The sequence below is a fragment of the Melozone crissalis genome, unplaced genomic scaffold, assembly GCF_028551555.1.
Source record: "Melozone crissalis strain CALT ecotype California unplaced genomic scaffold, PUWL_Pcris_2 ptg000038l_1, whole genome shotgun sequence".
In the NCBI taxonomy this organism is placed as follows: Eukaryota; Metazoa; Chordata; class Aves; order Passeriformes; family Passerellidae; genus Melozone; species Melozone crissalis.
The window spans coordinates 6,333,800-6,354,792 of record NW_026535816.1 but is presented as its reverse complement, the minus strand read 5'-3'; the positions used below and the strand labels follow the sequence as shown (position 1 = coordinate 6,354,792).

Genomic DNA, 20,993 nt, shown 5'->3' with positions numbered 1-20,993 from the left:
AGGGCTGGTGCTCTGCTTTAATCCTGTTTCTGCAGCAAAAACAAAGAGAAGTGGGGCACAAGGCAGTCTTGAGAAAGCATCTTTATGTTAACTTGCAGATAAAGAATTGCCTGAAGAACTGAAAGACAAACATTTTTAAAGGACAGATTTCAAGGCAATGGTAATCCTTACCAAAATAAATGCTTATTTGGCACATTCATAAGGTATTACCAAGGTGGTTGCTCTCTTTTGTTTTGGCAATTTTTAAAAATTTTATACTCTGGAGTTAAATTACTGTCTCCTTGGAAGACAAAGTGAACGTTTTCTTCTGAAAGCATTCACAGTGTAATGCATTAAATTAATGATAGAAAAAAGAGAACTGAAACAGGGAAAGGGATACCCACCCAAAGTCATATTGATTTGTTTTTATTTACACATTCCATGAATGTCAGGGTTAGCTTAAAGAAAGGTTGGAAAGAGGTCTGCATGGTGCACACAAAAATCAGGAAGCCGAAGTGTAAATTTATGCCTATCTAGACTCTGTGTTTGTGTGACTGCAGCCCTGCCACTATTGCTTTGCTCTGAACTTAAAAAAGAAAAAAAATCTGACTGTTCCTTCTAAGATTGCACCCATTTCCTAGAGATACAAATTTGCTATACATATAGATTGGCTCCTATATCTATAGACATGGATTTGCTATACATATAGATTTCCTATGCGTTGCATCTAAATAAATAGGCATCTTGATTTTTATTTATTTTTTTCATTTTGTTGGACTGCTTTTCCTTTAATTGAGAATTTAAGGTGTTTTCTGGATTTTTATGTAATTCCCAATACCATTGTGTACCCTTAAGGTCCATCTTTTCATTTCAATCCCAAGAAGCCTCAGTTTTTTTTCCCTGTAAAAATTTGTCTGAAGCCACAGCAGTTTTTTCTGCTTCAAAAGCTGTAATTACCAATTCAGCTCTCCACTATTTCAGCAAGAGAAATGTCAGAGTTTTGCTTTTCACTGGTGCCAGCTGCTTACCTAAGTTCAGTCAGGCTTCTGTTGGATAAAAATTAAATAGACATGTTGGTAATGAGTCACACAGTGTGTTCATCACCTGGAACAGGGGCAGTGAGATTGTCACTGAGATTTTGATTTGACAGAGGACTCCTGTAAAACACAGAATCCTTGCTGAAAACACCACATAGTGCAGAGTTGTTTCATTTACATTTAGACATCAGCAACTGAGGCTGCTCTGATCCTATGATCAACACTGCTGAAGGCAAAAGAAAATAAGGAAAAATTGTCATCCAATTTTCTTTATAAATTAATGATTTTCACCTCCTTAAGTTATCCATTGCATATACTTACAAGCATGACTATATGAAGCAAATGATCCTCAAACTTCAGAAGGGTAAAACCTGGTGAGAATGTTTGTTGTCCTAAGGAATAACTGGACAGATATCCATCTACACTATCCCAGACAAGCAAAATCCTGCATGCAGCCTCGTGAATTAGGACAATGTTTATTCCCACAGTCTGTGACTGTGCAAGATTTTAACACTTTAGAACAAACAAAACCCATCTTATTAGAAAACAGCTGTAATAGAACTAAATTTTTATACCTCTGAATGAATAGTTGTTGGAAAGGCTTTTACCCAGAGGCTGTGCTGTGTCGCAATTCCCTTTTCCTCCCACAGAGTAATTCCTTGTGTATTGAAAAAAAACCCAAAGCAAACAGAGAGAGAGAATAAGCTGATAAATATACTTCAGATGCTCATGTTCTTCCACAGCAAACATTCCCATTCTGTTTTTATCACTGCCATGGAGGGCAGTGATAGATGTAGGGCACAGAGTGGTGATGTCAGGTATTCCCAGAGTCACTCACCTTTAGGCAGGGCAGCGTCCTGCAATGATGTGCACAGGCCAAGGAGGGAATTTAATCCACTTGTGTCAGTGTCTTGTCAAAGGAATGATCACTTTTCCCAAGGGCTGGGGATTTCTGTGCCCAATCTCCCACAGAATTCTGTGTATGGGAAAGCAAAAATAATGAACTCATTCCTTGTACCTGTTTCCCAAAGGTCACCTGAGCATTCCTGTCTGAGAGGTCCCTTGCTATTGCACAAATGTAGAAAATGGATGATTTCTCTGGTGCTTTTCTCATGAACTGTTTCCCCTTTGTGCTGTTGATGGATGTTTAGCATCAGGCCCTTCTAGAGAGCTTAAATCCAACATTATAAATGATAAATGTTCACCACCTCATTGATGAGCTGGTAGTACATGTTCGGGTGCACTGCCACGAGGGCCAGGGCACAGCAGCCAAGATAGTGAAAATATAGCCAAAACAGCAGCCAATTTCCACTGTAGAATAAATCAATCTCCCCTTTCAAGTAATGAATGCCTTTGCAAATTAAACAAAAGTTGAGCTCCACTAGAAACAGGAGATATGGAGGCAGAGACATTCGAAGATTTGAAATACAGAGTTCCTTATGTTTTATCACCAAAATAAGCAGCTCTTACATTGTTGAAACAAATTGCTTATGTAGCATCTGTTTTGAACCTCACAGTTTGTGATTTACAAGCTCGGTCTAAAAAAAAATAACTCTGTAGGTATGCTGAGGTCCTTTGCTGACCGAATTCTTGTTAAACAACATCAGGAAAATTCTACCCTCCTTGTGAAATGTGTGGATTGTTGGAAAGCAGCTAAAGAGAAGCATGCAAAGTGTTCTAACTTTCATTTGATTTATGAGCTATGACATGGGTAAGATGGGGCATTTTCTCTTCTGCCATGTAAAGTACTCTCTAATAACTTTGCTTTGCTGGTGGTTCTTTGCATGGTTTTATCAAGTGATTGACCTTCTTTATTGTGTAAGAAATAATAGAAGTATTTTCTTCTGATAGCTCTTCCAGGAAGAGAAGCTCATCTGAGCAGTGTGGCCTGCACAAGAAAAAAAAAATATTTCCCATATTAAAAAAGCTATATAATCTTAATATTTTATTTTAATTAGGAAAAATACATTCAAGCCTAAAATTCCTCATGTATTTAATAGTCTTGCCAGTCCTAGATGACATTATCTTTCTCTGACTCCCCATCAAATTCCAGAATATTAAGGTGTAACTGTGTTGGAATTAATGTAGGTTAGTTTGTGACTTGCATAAAAAAATATTCTCTCCACAGCATTGCAAATAAATTATGTCACCCATCTCAGTGCACGTTCTACTTCACATCTTTCATACCACTATTTTCTAAAAATGGCATCCCAAGCTCTTACTTATTTACAAGACCATCTGGATGGTCAATGTGTAAAAGAACTTTGAAATTTGTAAGCATGAATTAATTAAAGAACAAGTTCTGCTTTACTGAGCGCCTCTTTCTTGCTTTTCCTTCTATCATACTTTACAGGAACCATAGATAATACAGTGAATTTCACAGGTAAATCTGGTTTTAATTTAAAAAAACCCCACCAAGTTGGAATTCTGGTAAATAGGGAATGAATCCTAGATGTTCATGGGAGACATTTTGTCATGAGAGACAAAATATTTCAAAATGCTGGTCCCTTGTGTGCTTCCATGGCTCATCCCATGCTGTTGCTGTCTCATGGGCACGTTAGAGATAATTTTGTGCTTTATAGATGCAAAATTCCTTTAATTGATGGGAATTCTAAAAATGTTGATGGGCTGGGAGAAGCAGAGGGAGGAGGAAAGAGGAAATGAATAAATAAGGGATGCATTCTTGCTGGCTGATTTGAGTAGGAGGGACCGATAACTTTAAGGTATTGAATGTTCTGGAGAGAAAACTTCAGTAGTGCTTGGATAAGGAGAGTGAAAGTACAATAGAAATAATAAATCTGCAGAAGAAAATGAGATTAGAACAAAGAAAAAAGAGAAGTGCATTAGGGACGTGTTGGCTGCAGAGACAGAGAAATTATTTTGCTGGGGTGAAAAAATGAACATATTAAAGAAAATTTATTTGAGAGGTGGAATGGCATTAGGAATCCTCTACCCTCCTTTCCAGTCTAGACAGGAAATACCTGTGACAGCCTCCAGCCAGAATATAGCACTCTTGGCAGGGTTATTTCATGAGGAACTTGGCAAGCTACTGCTTTTATTGCATGAGATAAAATACATCTTTAATGTATCTGGTGGAATGCTGTCTGGAGCAGCCCTGTTGATGATCTACATGCATATAGATATGGCATGATGCAATTAAACCCCTGTAATTCATAGTCTTTAAAATAAGATGATAATGCACAGGCTTCTCCTTTCCTGTTGTTTGTTCAATGTCAAATTATCTCTCCTGTCCATGTGCAGTATGATACTGCCTGTAATTGAACTAGCATGCACTGCATTCCCACCAAACTGCTGTCTGCTGGGGTGCCTTGCAGCTAAATCAGGGCTGGGAACATGCCTTGGGTTTCAATCAGGATGGGGAAGAAAGCTGTCATCTGTGGGACAGCAACACAATTGAAGAAGTTGGACGTAGAGTAAATGAGGCAAGGATTTAAAAGATTAAATGTGGCCTAGTGGTAAAACGTGGTGGGGCTGGATTTTGTCCAGTGGTGGCTCAGAGTAGCTCATGACAGGATGCCAAGCCTGGCCTTTTATGCTAAATGCAGATACTGAGACTTTCAGTACAACACAACAATTTGGATTCAAAGCAAAGAATTCTGAATTCATTCAAGTTTCTTCTTTATTGCCTTGATCACTATGCAGTACCAAACCCACAGTTTTCACAGTTAGCCACTCTGTGGCCTTCCTTTCCTGCATATTTACTTTGTGGCTCCTCAGATCCATTCTGGACTTGCAGTTATGGTTGCAATTAGAAGTGTACTGAGACAATTATAGATGTAGTTGCAAATAAAAGAACAGGAATACAGCAAACTTGTTTGTCTTGATAAAATTAGGTCTTATTGCAATGTGATTAGGTGTTTCCAATTCATAGTTTATGTTTCAGTCTTTGTTACTGCATCTTAGTGCATCCATTTGTCAAACACAGAAAAAAAATTGAAATGTACAACACCCTGGTAGCTGAAGCAAGGATCTGAGTCCAAAACCCTCAAAGAAACCAATTATTCTTTCTTGAGTGCTATGTTTGGGTGGTGTAAGGTCAAAAACGTGCAATGTCACAAATGAAACTAAACCCCAAAAATACGAGGTGCAGAATCATGATCCATTCCAGGGGGTGACAGCATAATTGAGGTTGAAAGGGTTCTCTGCTCTACTGGTAAAATGCTGAGCTGTTTCCTGATGGCCATTCTGAACCTCTTCCCTTTTGACTCCTGCCTGGGATCTGCTGCCACCCCACCCCACTGCTGTGAAAAGGCTCACATTGTCCTTGGGGCTCCTTTCTCTGTTATTGTCTGCTGAGATTCATTTCAAAGGTAGAAGAATTGGCCCAATTTGCAACCACAGAACTATGTAAAGCAATTTTTGCCCGGGCTTTGTCACTCTAAAAGCTGTGGGGAGAACCTGGAGCAACATCTTGCAGTCTTTTTAATTGTACTCATTGCGGTCTCAATTACTTGCTTTGTGCCAGGAGGAATAACTGCATTTTACTTCAAGGGGATGAAAAAGAATCCTAGCACTTGAGTGGTGCATCCTAAATCTAAAATAAGAGCAGCAGATATTCTTTTCTGATGATCCTGTGACCTGCTCCTCATTCATTCCCATGTGTGCTGCCTGAGTTCTTGAATTGTTAATTCTAGTTCTTAGACAGGAGCTTGCCCAGCTGCATCACGCAGAAGAAAAACGCCTTTTTTTCTGCTTGCAGCTGAATGATCATGAGAACTCCAACAACCTGATTATCTTTTGAAAATATTTCTGCTAAGGTGTTTTTTTTTAGCTCACCCTGTTATTGGCAAAATTTCTGAAATAGCCAAAGTTGATGAGATGTGGCAATAGTTAGAATGCTGCAGGAAGCAGTGAAGAGTAACAGCTTTTTCTCCTAAAAAAAAATGAAATTAATGAGAATGTCAGTTAATTGTACACATCCAAATGTTTTTAAATCTCACCCTGTGAGTGTTCCCAATGACAAGTGTGTTCAGTAAAACAATGAACTTGTTTGTTCAAATGTGAGGAGGGGGGGGACTCCTTGTTCATCAGCCTACAGCTTGATCTTTTCAGCCAGATCAATTTGCTACATAGATTTTCAATAGTGCAGAAGGGCTTTTGCAGAATTAACTTTGTCTGCAGAAATTTATCTTATTGTGCTTTGTGTTTTGTTGGTTGGTCGTTGCTTATGAATATCTGAGTGATGGAGACTTTTTCCTTTTGTTCTTCCCCTTGTTTTCCCTCCCTACTGTTCCCTGTGGTTGCTTGAGGTTTTCTGAGGACAGAGGCTCTCCTGAGGTGAGGAGAGCCCTTTCATTTGAAGATGTATTGCATCTGCGCTCAAAATCTTAAATGAGTTGACACATGAAAAAAATATCAACTGGAATGATAAGAATAATTTACTGCCTTGAAGACCTTATAATGCAAATCGTCAATAAAAAAGAAAGGGGAACAAAGTGCTACACTGCCAGCAATTAATAGATTGAGGCCCAGGGGGAAAGTAATGTCTTTATACAGGACAGAGTTTATTTTGAGTTTAGTTTTGGGAGTTTTGGCTTTACTTGGGCTTAAATTTGCCTGAGAGTCATAAGCTTGTTGCTCCTCTGCTGGTTTTAAGTTGTCTCTCACTCCCATGAACATCATCAGTGTTTCACTTCAACAGCAGAACTGGGTTTATGCTGTCCTTGGCAATTGGTTTGTCCACCCTTTACCATTTTTATGCACCATTTTTATGTACCATTTACCATTTTTAGGTACCCTCTCCCCCTGCATTCAGCTGTGCAGTGCTCCAGGGAAAATCCCTGTGCGTGCTCCTGGGAAATCCCTCTGTCCTAAAGCAGGAGCAGGCACAGCAGGTGATGACATGGGGAAGGAAGCTCACTGTGATGACTTTTTTCCTGAAAAAAAAAAAATACCTGAGTGGTTTTATGGAAGTGGGATATATCAAAGGTTTCTCTATGACTTCTAATTTTTACTGGAATTGAGCAGGGGAGGATTGGTTGTTCAAAATTTGATTTCTGCTCTGTCTAATGAGAATTTGGATGCAAATATTAAAGCAGCTCTAGGCTTGATTCTCACAAATACCAACAGCCCACACAGGCTGCTCTGGAAGAAACTTGTTGAGGTTTTTTTTGTTTTGTTTTCAGAATTTCAACTCATTTCTGATTCAGTATTATGATATTTTGATAGTTCACATATTTTTTACTCTCTCTTCTTGTCACTTATCCTAAAAACTGAGCTTCAGTTTAGAATGTGCGTTAATACAATGGGTTGGAAAATCTTGTTTTATAAAAGTCTACTGAAACAAATAATTTACTGCTGCTTGGATTTCCTGAAGAGATGTTTATTTATAACCAAAACCTGATGTGGAATCAAGTGAGCTGGTGCTAAAGGAACAGCAGCCTACACGATTTGCTTTTTCAATTTTTAAGTTTACAGACTGTGTTGCTACTGAATATAAAAAAAGGCCAGCTTAAAACACAAATAAATCAGAAGTTAATACACTGATAAATAGGGAGGAATTGTACTCTTATTAATAAATCTTAATCTTAACCAAAAAATACACCAATAAATTAATTAGGATATTAGTTTGTATCTATCAACTGGATGGATAAAATGTTTGTTGCACAAGGATAATTCCCAGAAAATATTTTAAAAACTCCGAAATCAACTAAGCAGCATGTAATTTTGAGAAATCTTGTATTTTATTGCCAGAATGTCAGCTATTCAGAAGAATTATTTCTATTTTCCTGCAGACAGCAACAATACTCTTTTATGATCAGACTTTTCTTTTTTTCTGAGATGATGTTTTCCAAACATTCTGTTCTTTAATTTATTCTGCTCCACCTGAAGCCATGTTTGTGTGGCAGAGGCATTGTTGAGCTAGGCACATACTCTGCAGTTTTATGCTTAATTTTTACCACTGTGAAACAAAAATCACCTGTGCAGAGCACAGTCCCCATTTTTACTTTCTTCTGGTCTGATGGCAAGAAGTTTTCCCTTCTCTCTGCTGTTTATTGGTGAAGAACAAGATATAATTTGTTTTTTATAGGGTTTATATTGCAAGCTAAATAGTGTGACACGAAGTACAAATTTATGTTGTAAAGCAGTTTTGGTTTTTTTCCTTGTATTTATTTTTCGGATTTTCTTGTCACTATTCTTCACCCCTTCTCTCTTTGTCTGTGGTAAGTAGTAAGGTGCTTGTTGAATGTAGCATAAAACCAAAATTATTAAAGAACAATAGTCAGTGACATCTACACCATGTAGATACATAGGTTCAAACACTATGTTGTATAGATTTTTTTCATGACATTTTTTAAAAATTAAAATGCTAGGAAAATTTGTTTTCTATTACTGTGAAACTAGAAGCATATTTGAGAAGGTGCTGAGTGAATAAGATTCTGGAATTGGAAGATTTCTTAACGTTTTATGGAAAAATAGCACCTAACATATCTCATTCCACTACTTTTGAAAAGTTCTTCCATAATTAATTCTGTCCATCTGCTTCTCTTATTGCACTGCAGGTTGTGGCAGGATTTACTGAATTCAAATACAGCAAAACCACTGACTCCTGATATTTTGATAAATGTGCAACTGCCCTTTGCTGTGACATCTCAGTTGGACTGCTGCTCTGTTAAATTTTAGGAGAAAGAGAAAATTCCTGCATGGGTCTCTAGACTACACCATATTCAATGCCTTAAACTCAAGAGAACTCTTTATTTTTTATTTTTTTCTTTTGGTACAGGGGAATTACATCGTGAGCGTGCAGGCTCAGGTTTTTGTGTTCCCTCCTGGTAATGCCTCTTGGCTGGAAGTGCTGGCAAACCCAGGCTCTTGAGGAAGGCAGAGAGGACTCTAAAGCTGATACACAGCAGCAGAGAGGATTCTAAACTGACACACAGCAGCCTCTTTCTTTCCAATCCTTCCTCGTTTGCGCTTGACAGGAATGAGCCTCACCCCTCCTAACCGGAGAGTTGCCTGTCAGACGCAGGAGTCCGAGGTCAGCCCTTGTCATTCTTGGCCATCAATTGAAAGCTTGCAAAGGGCTGCTGGCAGCATCTTTTCCTTTCTTCTTTATTGCTGAAAATGTCAGAAATGGATCACCACAAAGCCTCCTGGTGTATGAAGGGAGGAACAGTGTCACCAAGTGCCGATTCTGTTGTTCTTAAGGTTTTGTTCAGATGTGTTTGTCATCCCCATTCAGACTTTACAGCTGACAGAAGGTGGGAGGAGAAATTGCTGTAAATATCTGTAATTTCCTACTGTAGTTTGTGAAAAAGGAATCTTTAAGAAATTTATTTTATATATATTTTAGCACAGTACTTCCCTCATACCTCAGTCACCTGTAAACCAGGGTGCAATGTGGGATACTTAATTCTAGGATGTGGGTTCAAAATGCTGAATAAAATAAGATTATACTGACACTTTAGTTTCAAGTATGCTTTTCTCACACATCAGCTTACAACAGCCATCCCTTCATCCACAACCACATTTCTTCCACCTGGATGTGCAGTGTACAGCAGTTTTGCTTTGGGGCATTTTTCTGCCAGGAGATGTAATTCAGGAGAAGAATTTTTGAGAACTGACAAAACCAGATTGTTATCTCTGTAAAGTCATGGTTTCCTTGAGATTTATGCATAATCCCAGACTGGCTTGGTCAAATATTTATGTTCTGTCACCACAGTCCTGAGCACCTTCAAACATGAAGCATCTGAAGGACTTATCCTGTGGCTTGTTTTGTCATTCATGTGGGGTTTAAACAAGCCAGGAGCAGTGCTGTAGTGGTTCTTCATCTGCTTTTGTACATGAGGCACTTGTTTAGCCAAATGCCGTTAAAAAACTCAATTTCTTTGGCTAAAGTTAATTTTTCAACTTTGTGCAAAACAAGCTACTGCTAAAGAACATCTCCCCACTGCTGTTTCGATGGTAAGTGCCCAAAGCCTGCACCTGTTCTTAGATAAATCATTAAATTTAATCTTGCAGCCTTATTAAACAAATATTTGTCTTTAGAGTAACCTTTTCCTTCGGGTTCAAGGGGAAAGAAATTAACAGTGTGTACAAAGAGCAGAGCTCCTGTTTGGAAAGGGTCCAAAGCCCTCTAACTTTCATGTTTCAGTTGAGGAAAGCTGAATTCAGCATTTCCATGGATGTGATGGCCTTCATTTCAGACTTTCACATGGACAATATGAGTCCTGCTGAAAGTGTGGGTGGTGATACTCTGTGGAAGTCTTTAATCTGTTCCCGACCTCAGTCAGAGCTGGAGATGCACAGGATGTTACAAGCCAGGATCTGAAGTTGGGAATTGGGCCCATTTCACCCTGCTAAACACATCCCAATGAAGCTCCGACAAAGAGAGGGGGAGGAGGTGTGAATTGCGCTTCTGAAAAGAGGATTAGCCGAGTTTTTCTTAGGAAGCTCGGCTGTCTGCTTTGACAACCACGGAAATGAATGCTTAGGATGCCTTTTCAGTCCAGAATCACTGTTGTTCCAAAATCTGTGGTTTTTCAGTGAGAACAGAGATTGCGTGTGCAGGTAAAGATTCGGAGTATCCTCAATTGTTGTCAGCTTTACAAGTCACCCGACCTGTGAAGAATGCTTGACTGCGTGCGTGAGGATTTCTGGTCAAGAGGATAATAAAAATAATGCTTGTTTGTTTGTTTGTTTGTTTGTTTATTTATTTATTTATTTATTTATTTGTATCCTTTGAAATCACTCTTGACACTGGAACTGAAAACTGGGAATTCAGACCTCACTGTCCTGGTGATTCTAGCTGTGGCCTTAGCAAATCCACGGCTGTAAAACACCCCTGTTCATCCTCTAGTCTCCTGTGTCACGCCTTTTACAAATAAGAACGAGACCAAACTCCTCTTTGTGCTTTGAAAAAAAAAATAAAAAGGCCTTCCTTGAGACTCCTAGAACATTTGGAACCTGAGGAGAGTGCTGTAATTGCTAATTACTGCTGTATGTTAGCACTGCTAATAAACATGCTTCTCAAGCTTATAACTGCTGTTCAGAAGAGCTCTGGGCCAGTAATAATATATCTAAGAATTTAAATCGACTGCTAAAGTGTTTGTACAGCAAAGGTATTTTTGAAATGCAACAGCAACTCACCACCATTTCATATTATACGCAGCAGCACAGGAAATTTAATCAAAAGAGCAAAATGTCAACAGACCAGCTGACAAGCTTTAAGGTATTCACGCTTTTCAAGCACAGAGAGTTCTCAACAGCAGTAGTCTCTTGTACAAAGATTTATTCCCTCTGAAGACTTTTTTTCATGGCTCATAAAGAGTGATGGATGAAGTTAATTTTTAGTTTAATCTCTTTCTTCTCAGTTCAATAATTTCTTTGATACTTTGCAAAAAATTAGTGAGGATATGGAACCACTCACCAGTCATTAGTGATTGTGTGTTACAGACTGTGCACAGGCCACAACAGGTTGCCTGACATTTTTGGAGAGTGGGGAGAGTTTTCCTTTCAGTAACTTTTTTTTTTTTTTTAAACAAGCAGCATTTTATTATTTATTCTTCACAACATATAAAGATTGTTTTTTAAGTGTGGCAAAGAAAGAGGATCAAACTGTGTGTCTAAGTTTTTGTTTATCTTGGGTTTTATGTTCTAAAAACTCTGTATTGTGCCATCTTTGCTTGGCACATTGCTCTTTAACTATGTATCTATCCTTGGAATGGCAGAAAATATTTTCTCCACCAAGTGATGTTTTTCTTTATCTCAGTGGAAAATATTGCATAGGATCAAGACCGTGCTGATGTTCTATTCAGATTTTCCATCTTGCATCTTATGTTGGCTTAAGAACTATAATCAACCATTTTGCTCTTTTCATACATTTCAAAAATATTTTTGACTTCAAAGCTTGCAATTAGTGCAGTTCATTGTATTTGGAACTTTCCAGCTCTTCTTTTTGAAGAAATAATCTATTTTAATTAGTTTTCTTATCAGAAGAGGGAAAAACAATGGAGAAAAAAGAGAAAACAGCTATATGTGAAGGAGATAATTTTTATTCATTTGAAGCTCCACATTGAAAATTGGCCCCTCAAAAATCAACTTGAATGAAGCAAAGCAGGAAATTACTTTTGGGCAAAGATAGTGGAATGTCAGACCCAGCTTTGGCTGTGGAACATGTGCTCTGCTTCCTTCAGACCATTGAGGAGGCTGTGGTGAAGTCACCCACAGACCCTGACAAAAAGATTTTCCCTATGCTGTAGTTATTGTGTTATGCTTGTAGATGGTGAAGGAGCCCATAGAAACAGATCATTTGCTCTAGGCTTGTGTTGCACTTGAGGAAAGATACAGAAAAATTATAATTTTTAAGTCCAGGAAAAGCACTGAGCTAGAGCGATGCAATAAAAATCCACAGAGCATTATAAATAAGGTGCATTTGCAACAGCAGAAATATGCAGGACATTTAAAGTAATTTTCTATGAGATACAGCTACTGCAACACCTGTGGGTGCTATAGCAACATTAATTTACTTTTTAATATATGAAATTATTTTTTTCCCTAGGCTTAGTGCCATTCTATTTATTTTTCCTAACTATGGCTAGAAGTATCAATAAAAATTATATGCAAAAAGAATACTTTTACTTTTCTTCTTACCTTTTTTGTTTTTGTTGTTTATGTTTTGGGGTTTTTTCCTCTTCAGCATGGTTCTTTGCAGTGAGGACCTGCCATTTGTCAAAATCACAGTCCAGGGCCCCATCATTGCAGTGGATCCCCTGAACAAATGTCATTTATCTTTAGGAGTTTTAGCAGCTGCTTCTCCTGTTTCTTGCTTAGCTCAATCACATCAAGATGCAGTCCTAGACCTGATCATGCACTGAAGGTAAAAGTTACTTAAACTTTCTAATTACTCTTACTATGGAATTATTGGATTGTTTTTCTAACTATTGAACTATTAAGTGAATCATTCCATCTACTGAATTCTAATTATTGAATTATTCAAACTATCCTAGCTATTACTATTCCAGTTATCCTAATAAAATCGCATGCATGAGGTCAGAGGTCTGTCCTAGGTATAATATGTTCTTTTTAATAATTTCCTAACTTATAGCTTAAAAGGAAGGTAATAAATGGGAGAAATTACTTGAAATTAGGGTGAAGTTCTGGAAAGATTGCTGCAAAAGACTGCTCTAAGTAATGATAGTTGGCTAAACACCAATTTGCCATCACAAAAAAGGATGACACATTTGTGCTGCTTGTGCAAAACTCTCTGAGCTTAGAAGGAATTCAAGGGTTATTTATGCCAGGTATCTTTATATGAGTGAGGGGACAGCAGGAGGTGGATAATTGTTTTATTTTCTTTAAGTTGACTTTCTAGTTCAGTATTGCCTGGAACCAACTTTTGGTGCCTCTTTCCTAACACACAGAGCAATATGTAGAAATTGCCTTGCCTGGCTTTGCCAGTTGAAAGCCCTGTTGCTGATCCTTTTTCTCTGGCAGGATTCTATCAGGGAAGATGGTTGTACACATCCACTTCTACCGTCCCGGCATTTTTTTAAATTGCCCTGGCGTTCTAGTCCCCTGTCGAAACAGGCAGGAGGAACTTTTGCCCTGTAAATTTATCTTTATACGAGTGTTCAATAATTTCCCCATTTTCTCATAAAATTCCTTAACAGATCAGGAGAGAGCCTAAAGATCACCGACACCAGCCTTTTAAGATGTCATTTTTATTGACGAGAGCATTTCATCTTTTTCCATCTTATACCATAAAAAGGGGTAGCACTTCTCTGAGCATAATATTCAAGGAAACAAGGAGTGGTTCATGTTGCATTTCATGGAATCACAGAATGGCCTGGGTTGGAAGTGACCTTAAGGATCAACTAGTTCCAAACTCCCTACCTTGGGCAGGGGCACCTTTAACCTTTAAAGGGACACCTTTAACTAAAACAGGCTGCTCAGAGCCCCATCCAACTGTGACCATGTTCACAGGGGTCTTAGGATGAGGATCTGACTCCATGTTTCAGAAGGCTTGATTTATTATTTTATCATGTATATTATATTAAAACTATACTAAAAGAATAGAAGAAAGAATTTCATCAGAAGGCTGGTTAAGAATAGAATAACATAGAATAACAATAACCATTGTTTACATTTTGTTCCTGAGGCCTCTCAGCTTCTCAGGAGGAAAAATCCTAAGGAAAGGATTTTTCATAAAAGATGTCTGTGACATCCAACCTGGCCTTGAACATTTCCAGGGATGGGTTTGCCACAGCTGCTCCAGGCTGTGTTCCAATGTCTTCTCCCATTCACATGAAGAACTTCTTAATGTCTAATCTAAATCTCCCTTATTTTGTTTAAAGTCATTCCCCCTTGTCCTGTCACTGCATGCCCTGGTAAAAAGATGCTTTTAGGCCCCCTTTAGGAACTGCAAGTACACAATGAGCTCTCCCTGGAGCTTTCTCTTCTCTAGACTAGACAAGCCCATTTTTCTCAGCCTGTCTCCAAGGTGCTCCAGCTCCCTGATCATTGTGGCCTTGCTCCAACAGGTTCATATTCTCTTTATTCTGGGGAGCCCAGGGCTGGATGCAGAGCTCCTCTGGGATCCCCAGAGCAGAGCAGAGGGGCAGGATTCCCTCCCTGCCCTGATGGGCACATTTGGCTCTCTGGGCTCTCACTGCTCACTGCCAGGTCCTGCTGAGCTTCCAACACCCCCATCCCCTCTCCTCAGGGCTGCTCTGCATCCATCCATCCATCCATCCATCCATCCATCCATCCATCCATCCATCCTCAGCCCAGGCTGTGTTTGTGCTGGGATTGCCCCAGCCCAGGTGCAGGGCCTTGCACTGCCAGGTCCTGCTGAACTCCATGAGGTTCTCCTGAGCCTCTCCAGGCTGTCAGTGTCCCTCTGGATGGATCCCTGCCCTCCAGAGGCTGCACACAAAATGTGCTGCTGGCAGCTTGGTGTCCTCCATCCCACTGTCCACAAGAACAACAGAGATGTAAACAGTGACAGTTCAAATATCACACCCTGAGGAACACCACTTTTAACTGGTCCCTACTTGGCTGACCACAACTCCTTGCGTGTGAGCACCCAGCCAATTCCTTATCCACCAAGCAGAGAAACTGTTGAAGTGGAATTGTTTTGCAATTATTTGCAAAAATTTACTTTCATTTAAGAGACATGCTGCTGATTTTGTCAGATGTCTGGATCAAAGGGAGTCAGCATAAGCTTTTGGAATTTGTGTGGCTCCAAGAGCTTTATTTTATCATCAGGGTGCAGCATTCACACTGTGGGGAAGTATTTCTCACAGAGCTTCTGCTGGAGTGCTGGCTTGGCCCTACACTGTGAGGATTTTTCCATCTTTTTCCTCCTTTCACACAGCCCCTCTGCCCCCCTTCTCTTTTCCTCTTCCCTCCTCTTCCAGGCTGAGCTTCGAGGCTGGAGAGTGCAGACACATTTCTCTGCATTGGGAATGCTGTAATAAGCAAAACTTCTCTGGAATTTGAAAAGACAAGGAAAGGTCTCATTCAGCAAATGGATTATTGTTTATGAGAAAAGGAAGCAAACCCAGGAATTAAAATCAGTGGTATCTGAGGAAGCAGGACATTTTCCAAGGCCTTGGCATTTGATAATTAGCCTGACATTATGATTTTCTAAGAGCTCCCTAAGAAGGCTGATGTAAGAGAACTAACAGAGGGTAAAGAAGTAGAAATCCTTTAGCAATGGCTTTATATGGGTTTCTGTAACAAATCTCGTTTCAGATTAAGTAATTGTTTCTCAGCTCATAGTTTTCAACTACACCAGTAGAAAAGGATTTTTCTTCCAGCCTCATTAAAACCATATGTCTGCCAAATTAGAAATTACAATGCTATTTAGGAGACAATATCCTGCATTGAGTGACACTCCTTTTTCGAGGTCCTGTGTATGAGGAATTTTGAAATGTAACAGGCTACCACTAGTGCTGTTCCTTTTTTTTTGTCTCAGTTCATCCTTTAAAGTTGACAAGTTGAGGAAATAAAAGTAAAGTATATTTAGATGTGCAGCCTGGCTCAACTTTAAGCTGGATAAAAAGGCCATTTGGTCTTCTGTGTGGTGGCACATAGAAACGGTTGCGTAGATTGATAATGTTGCTGGTACTGCACCTCCTGCTGTCACTTCTCCCTACAGATGTCACAAATAAAATATCATGGGATGTCTTCCTAACACAATGAAAGGAAAAAATCCCTCAGTAAATCAGAGCTCTTAATGAAAGCAAAAAAACCCCTCAAAACCCATAGCATTTAGTTTTAAATGAAGTGAACAAGTTAGTGCTCACACAATGTCTTGCACAGGCAGAATTTTCTTCCAGATAACTCTAACCTGATGGTGGGTGGGAGCTGACATTTGGTATTACCTCAAACATGTGTTATTTTGTCTTCAGCTCGAGGTCTCAAAGATCTGATGGTCAATCTGAAAAATTAATGCCTAATTAAGTATCACAGCAAAAACAGTCTTGATTCAGTGAAATGAAAAAAAATTATTTCATAATCAGGTATCTATAGTAAAAGTTGGAAAAAATGCATTTTTGAAAACAATATGGAAGTGGTAAATGCTTTGGGTAAATCAGAACAACTTTTAGATGCAGTATAGGTTAATTGCAGTAGTTGTGACTTTGTGACTGGCTCGGAGGTGGCACTGCTATAAAAAGCCACAGTGGCTACAAAGATGATTTTTGCCCCGTGTTGCCCTTGCCCTCTCAGGCCACCCTGGCCATTTCACATGCGCTCTGCATGTCCCTGGAAGCTCTGGCAGGGCAGGGAGCAAGCAAGAGGCAGCACTGCTGTGCCTGCTTGTGCTCCCTGGGGAAAAACTAAAGATTCTGCTCATCCCAGACACTCTGCAGGGCTTTGGCACTCGTAGGACATGCAGAGCACTGTGCTCTGTCAGCAGTGGGAGTTGCCCACTGGAAATCAGCACCACACTTGCTCATCAGCCCTGGGAAATGCCGCTTTGCAATTGAGGTCCTCTTGCCATGGATCAGCAGGAACAGAGACCCTGCCATGGACAAGCCCCATGCCAAAGTCATGGTATTCACCACTGCACACCCAGGGCTGTCGCTCAGGTGCCAAGAGCAGCCCCACAAGCACAGAGGTCAGTACCCACGTTGCAGTGAGGTAGAAATATCATAAAGAAAGGCTTCATAATATCATGCCTGCTCTCCTTGTCAGGCTAGCCCTTTGCTAGTTCAGATGTGAAAGCAATCTTGGTGGGAGCAGTTCATTAGCATAGCAATCTATTTCTGGGTAAAAAACAAGTAGTACTTGTATAAACTGTTTTTACATAGTTAGATTGAAAAAAGAAAATTATGACTCACAAAGAACTTGTCCTGCACTTCCACATTGGGAGTTTGAATGACCAGTCAATACAGTGTAACTTGTTACTAACCAATAAAGTAATTGGCAAGAAAGCTAGTAAACCATAGGAGTCACACATGATGTCTGCAAAACTTTATATATAAAAATGAGTTATGTGAATAAAGAATGAGTGTTTTCCAACAGGAAGAAAATGGAATAATTTATTCCAATACACCACACCAAGGGAACCAGTTGCATCTGACAGCAGGAGATTTCCAGGAACAAAGCATTCAGGGTCCATGCCACCCAATTTCATAGTTGAAAGGGTCTGGGGGGTCCTGCCTGTTTGGTGCAGGGAAGCCCTGGGGCTGGAAGATGACCCGTGGGTCTGCCCTTGGTGTGTGTCAGGTGTTGGGTGGCCTGGGGACATTGGGAGCCCCTGAGCTGAGAAGGAGCTGGAGGACAGCGCTGGCCTGGCTGGGATGCCCTGTGGCACCTGGGACATGCCAGCACAGGTGTCACAGTGGGGGCAGCTGGGCACAGAAACAGCAGCAAGTGAGGCTGCCCCAGCGCAGCCCTGGCCTGAGGGCAGTGTGCTCGCAGCCAGGAGCCGTGCTGAGAGCTGAGCCAGGCCAGGGCAGAAACCAGAAGTGAATCCTGGGGATTCACTTCTCACAGGGCATCCAGGGGCCAGTCCCTGGCGGGAGAGCCTTTGGCAGGGCACACTGCTGCTGCTGCTGCTGGGGCTGCTGCTGCTGCTGCTGGGGCAGCTTCACAAGCCTGCCAGCCCAGCTGCCTGGGCCCTCTCTGCTGCCTTCACATCCCTGGGGCTCCTGTGCCCACTTCCCTTGGCAGTGCCCCCCTCCCTCTGTCCCTGCCATCCCCAGTGAATCTGCCATCTGCCATTCTCCCCTGCTGAGGCCATGCTTGCCTCACCCTTCCTGCTGTGGCTTGTGCAGGGCCTGGTGCAGCGGCCGCAGCCGGCGGGCGAGGGGCTGGATGAGGCCGTGTGGGAGCGCATGGGGCAGCGGGCTGAGCAGGAGAAGGCTCGGCTGAGGCAGGAGCTGGAGCACCAGAGCCTGGAGCAGGGCCCTGGCACCTGGGGAGTCCTTCTGGCCTGGCACTTCTGGGCTCTTGTGGCAATCCTTGTCCTTCTCCCTGCGATGTGCTTTGGAGTGCAGGCATTTAGACACCATCCGGGCAACAGTCTGAAGGACAGCTCTGGCAGCAACCTGGAGGAGGAGGAAGACAACGTTGTTGCAAACACAGAATGTAAGGATGGAAACTGGGAAGACTACCAGGATGGAAATGAAGGCGTCAGTGGTGTTGATGTAAAGGAAAAAGGCCATGGTGGAAACGAAGCAAAACAAGGCTCCAGTGATGCAAAGGAAGACTTGAACAATGAAAAGAAGGGAGTGGAAGTGCTGCTGGAAATGGTGAAGACAAACACAATGCAACTGAAGGAGAGGAGGACCACAGTGTTAATAATAACCGTGGAGGCCTTTCAGCAGAGCACATCCAGTTGCCTGTTGTGAAGCTGGACAAAGGCTGCTCGGTGATTTGTGACTTGATGGCCAGACTGACAGACGTCTTAGGACAGGGCTTGTCACACAGCTTCTACCCAGTGCCACAAGAAGCCATTGGAGTGGGCAGTGCCTTTGAAGGCTGGAGTCCCGGTGCAGAAGACGTTGTGGACCAGGTGCTTGTACCCCTGAGTCCCCCTCCAGGACACGCCTTCCACCTGGAGCTGGACACTGCAGGCATGGCCCAGAGGAACTTCTGGGTGCGTGTGGAGCTGCTGTGCATCTGCAGCAGGGGGCAGCTGAGGGAGGACATGCTGTGTTTCCTCCTGAGCAGGAGCTGAGGAGGGAACAGGAGCCCAGCCTCCTGCACACCCTGTGCACCGGCTCCTATCTGGATGTGGAGAAAACTGCCCAGTGGTTCTGTCACTTTGTGAGGTTAGCCTGGACGCTGTTGCCTCAGTCCTGCCACTGGCATTTAACGCTGCTGCCCTTCAGGCACTCCTGTCGAGTTCAGCTCAGCAAAGAGAAGGAAAGCCTCATGGCTGAGATGATCTTTGGGGTGCAGAGAGGAGACTCTGACATCTTTGTGGGCAAGATGCTGATGGCCTACAGCCATCAGCAGTAGGCATGGCAAGCACCACGTGGGTTGAGACTTGTGCCGTGGGAGAGGCCAAATTCTTCAGGCACATTTCCAGGCGGGCCCCCCAGGACAGCTGCCACTGCAAGTGCCTGCAGCTGCTCAGCTACAGCCTGCTGGGGTGTTGGTTTGTCCAGCTACACCTTGAAGACTGTGCTGATGCACCTGCTGAGCACCATGCCCCTGGCAGGCTGGCACAGCAGGGATTTCCCGTGGCGGATGATGGACATGGTGGAGTACCTGCTCCGCTCGCTGCAGGCAAAACAACTGCACCACTTTGTCATAGGCAATGACAGGCTTCCTGGGGAGATCAGTTTGCCCTCAGACTTGCGTCTGGCTGAGCCTCCCAACCTCTTCCAGCAGCAGGCGAGCGATGCCGCTGCCCTCGGGAAGGCTGTGCAGGAGTGCATTCACCTGCTGCATGAGCTCCAGCAGCTGCTGCTCTGCAGCCACTGACAGAGATGCCGGAGCCCAGGGCTGTGCTTGTGGGGCCTCTAGACAGGGCCTGTGTACATTAACCTCTTGTACTTAGGGCCTCTACTGTATGTATTAACTTCCTATAGTTTTGTATTTCTTGTATTATTTCTGCATAGTTAATGCATTTCTTATATATATCGATACTCCTTATTTTGTGCTATATATATACATGCACTATACTATAGATATACTACTACTGTCTGTAGGGGGATAGAATATAAGAAAACAAAGGTAGAAAGTAGAAAGTAATCTTAGCGCTGGGCCAATTATCAAAATTAGGAGCAGGCCTGACTTTAACAGGCCACAGCTGTAAGCAATGAGAAGAAGAGTGCTATAAAAGAGTGGGGGTGGTTGGGTGAGAGGGGAACTGGGGTTAGTTGGTTGTTTTGTGAAGATGAGAGAGTCAGTGCTCTGAGGAGTTGCCCATGAGGAACACCAAGAAGGTATGGAACTTTTGTGATAAGGATATAGGTGTATGGACCCCCTGTAGTCATATGTCAACAAGTATACATATATTGAGATCTGTAGTTAGTGCATTCAGATTTCTCAACTTTTGTTTTTTTTTTTTTTTTTTATATTTCAGTAAACCAGGGTATTTCATTATCTGTATTTTTGAGGTCTTCTTCAGTTCACCCAGACCTGTAGTCCACACACTGACTGTTTTTCAATTTTATTTTTCTAGCTGCTTGTACTTTAATTTGGTGGGTAAATATGTGTACAGAAATACTGATAATTAGTGATGAAGAAAAGATACTTCTGTTTAGTGGGTCTCAAACCATCTTTGCTTTGGTATAGTTTAATCTGCACATGATCGGAACAGGACTGTTTTATAGAAATGTGTGATACAAAATATGTGTGTGATACATAGGGCTCAATTATAGCTACTAATGGCATATATAAAGAATATTTTTAAGCTAATCTGTCTTTATGTCGTTAACCCCAGTAATAGATTGCACAAGTCTGTTCATAGTGGGAGCTCAGACATATCAGCCTTTAAGGTCTTTGTGTAAATACAGAGTAAAATGACAAGGTAGAAATTCATTATGTAGT

At 41.5% G+C, this 20,993-nt stretch overlaps 1 protein-coding gene across 1 annotated transcript; it reads left to right on the top strand.

The window, feature by feature from the left end:
• Positions 1 to 18,876: 18,876 nt before the first annotated feature.
• LOC128941743 (inositol 1,4,5-trisphosphate receptor-interacting protein-like 1) lies at positions 18,877 to 19,922 on the top strand. Its single transcript, XM_054283652.1, is given in 4 exon segments — positions 18,877 to 19,150; positions 19,153 to 19,436; positions 19,439 to 19,591; positions 19,593 to 19,922. Coding segments are annotated over 4 exon segments (1,041 nt in total).
• The last annotated feature ends 1,071 nt before the right edge of the window (positions 19,923 to 20,993 follow it).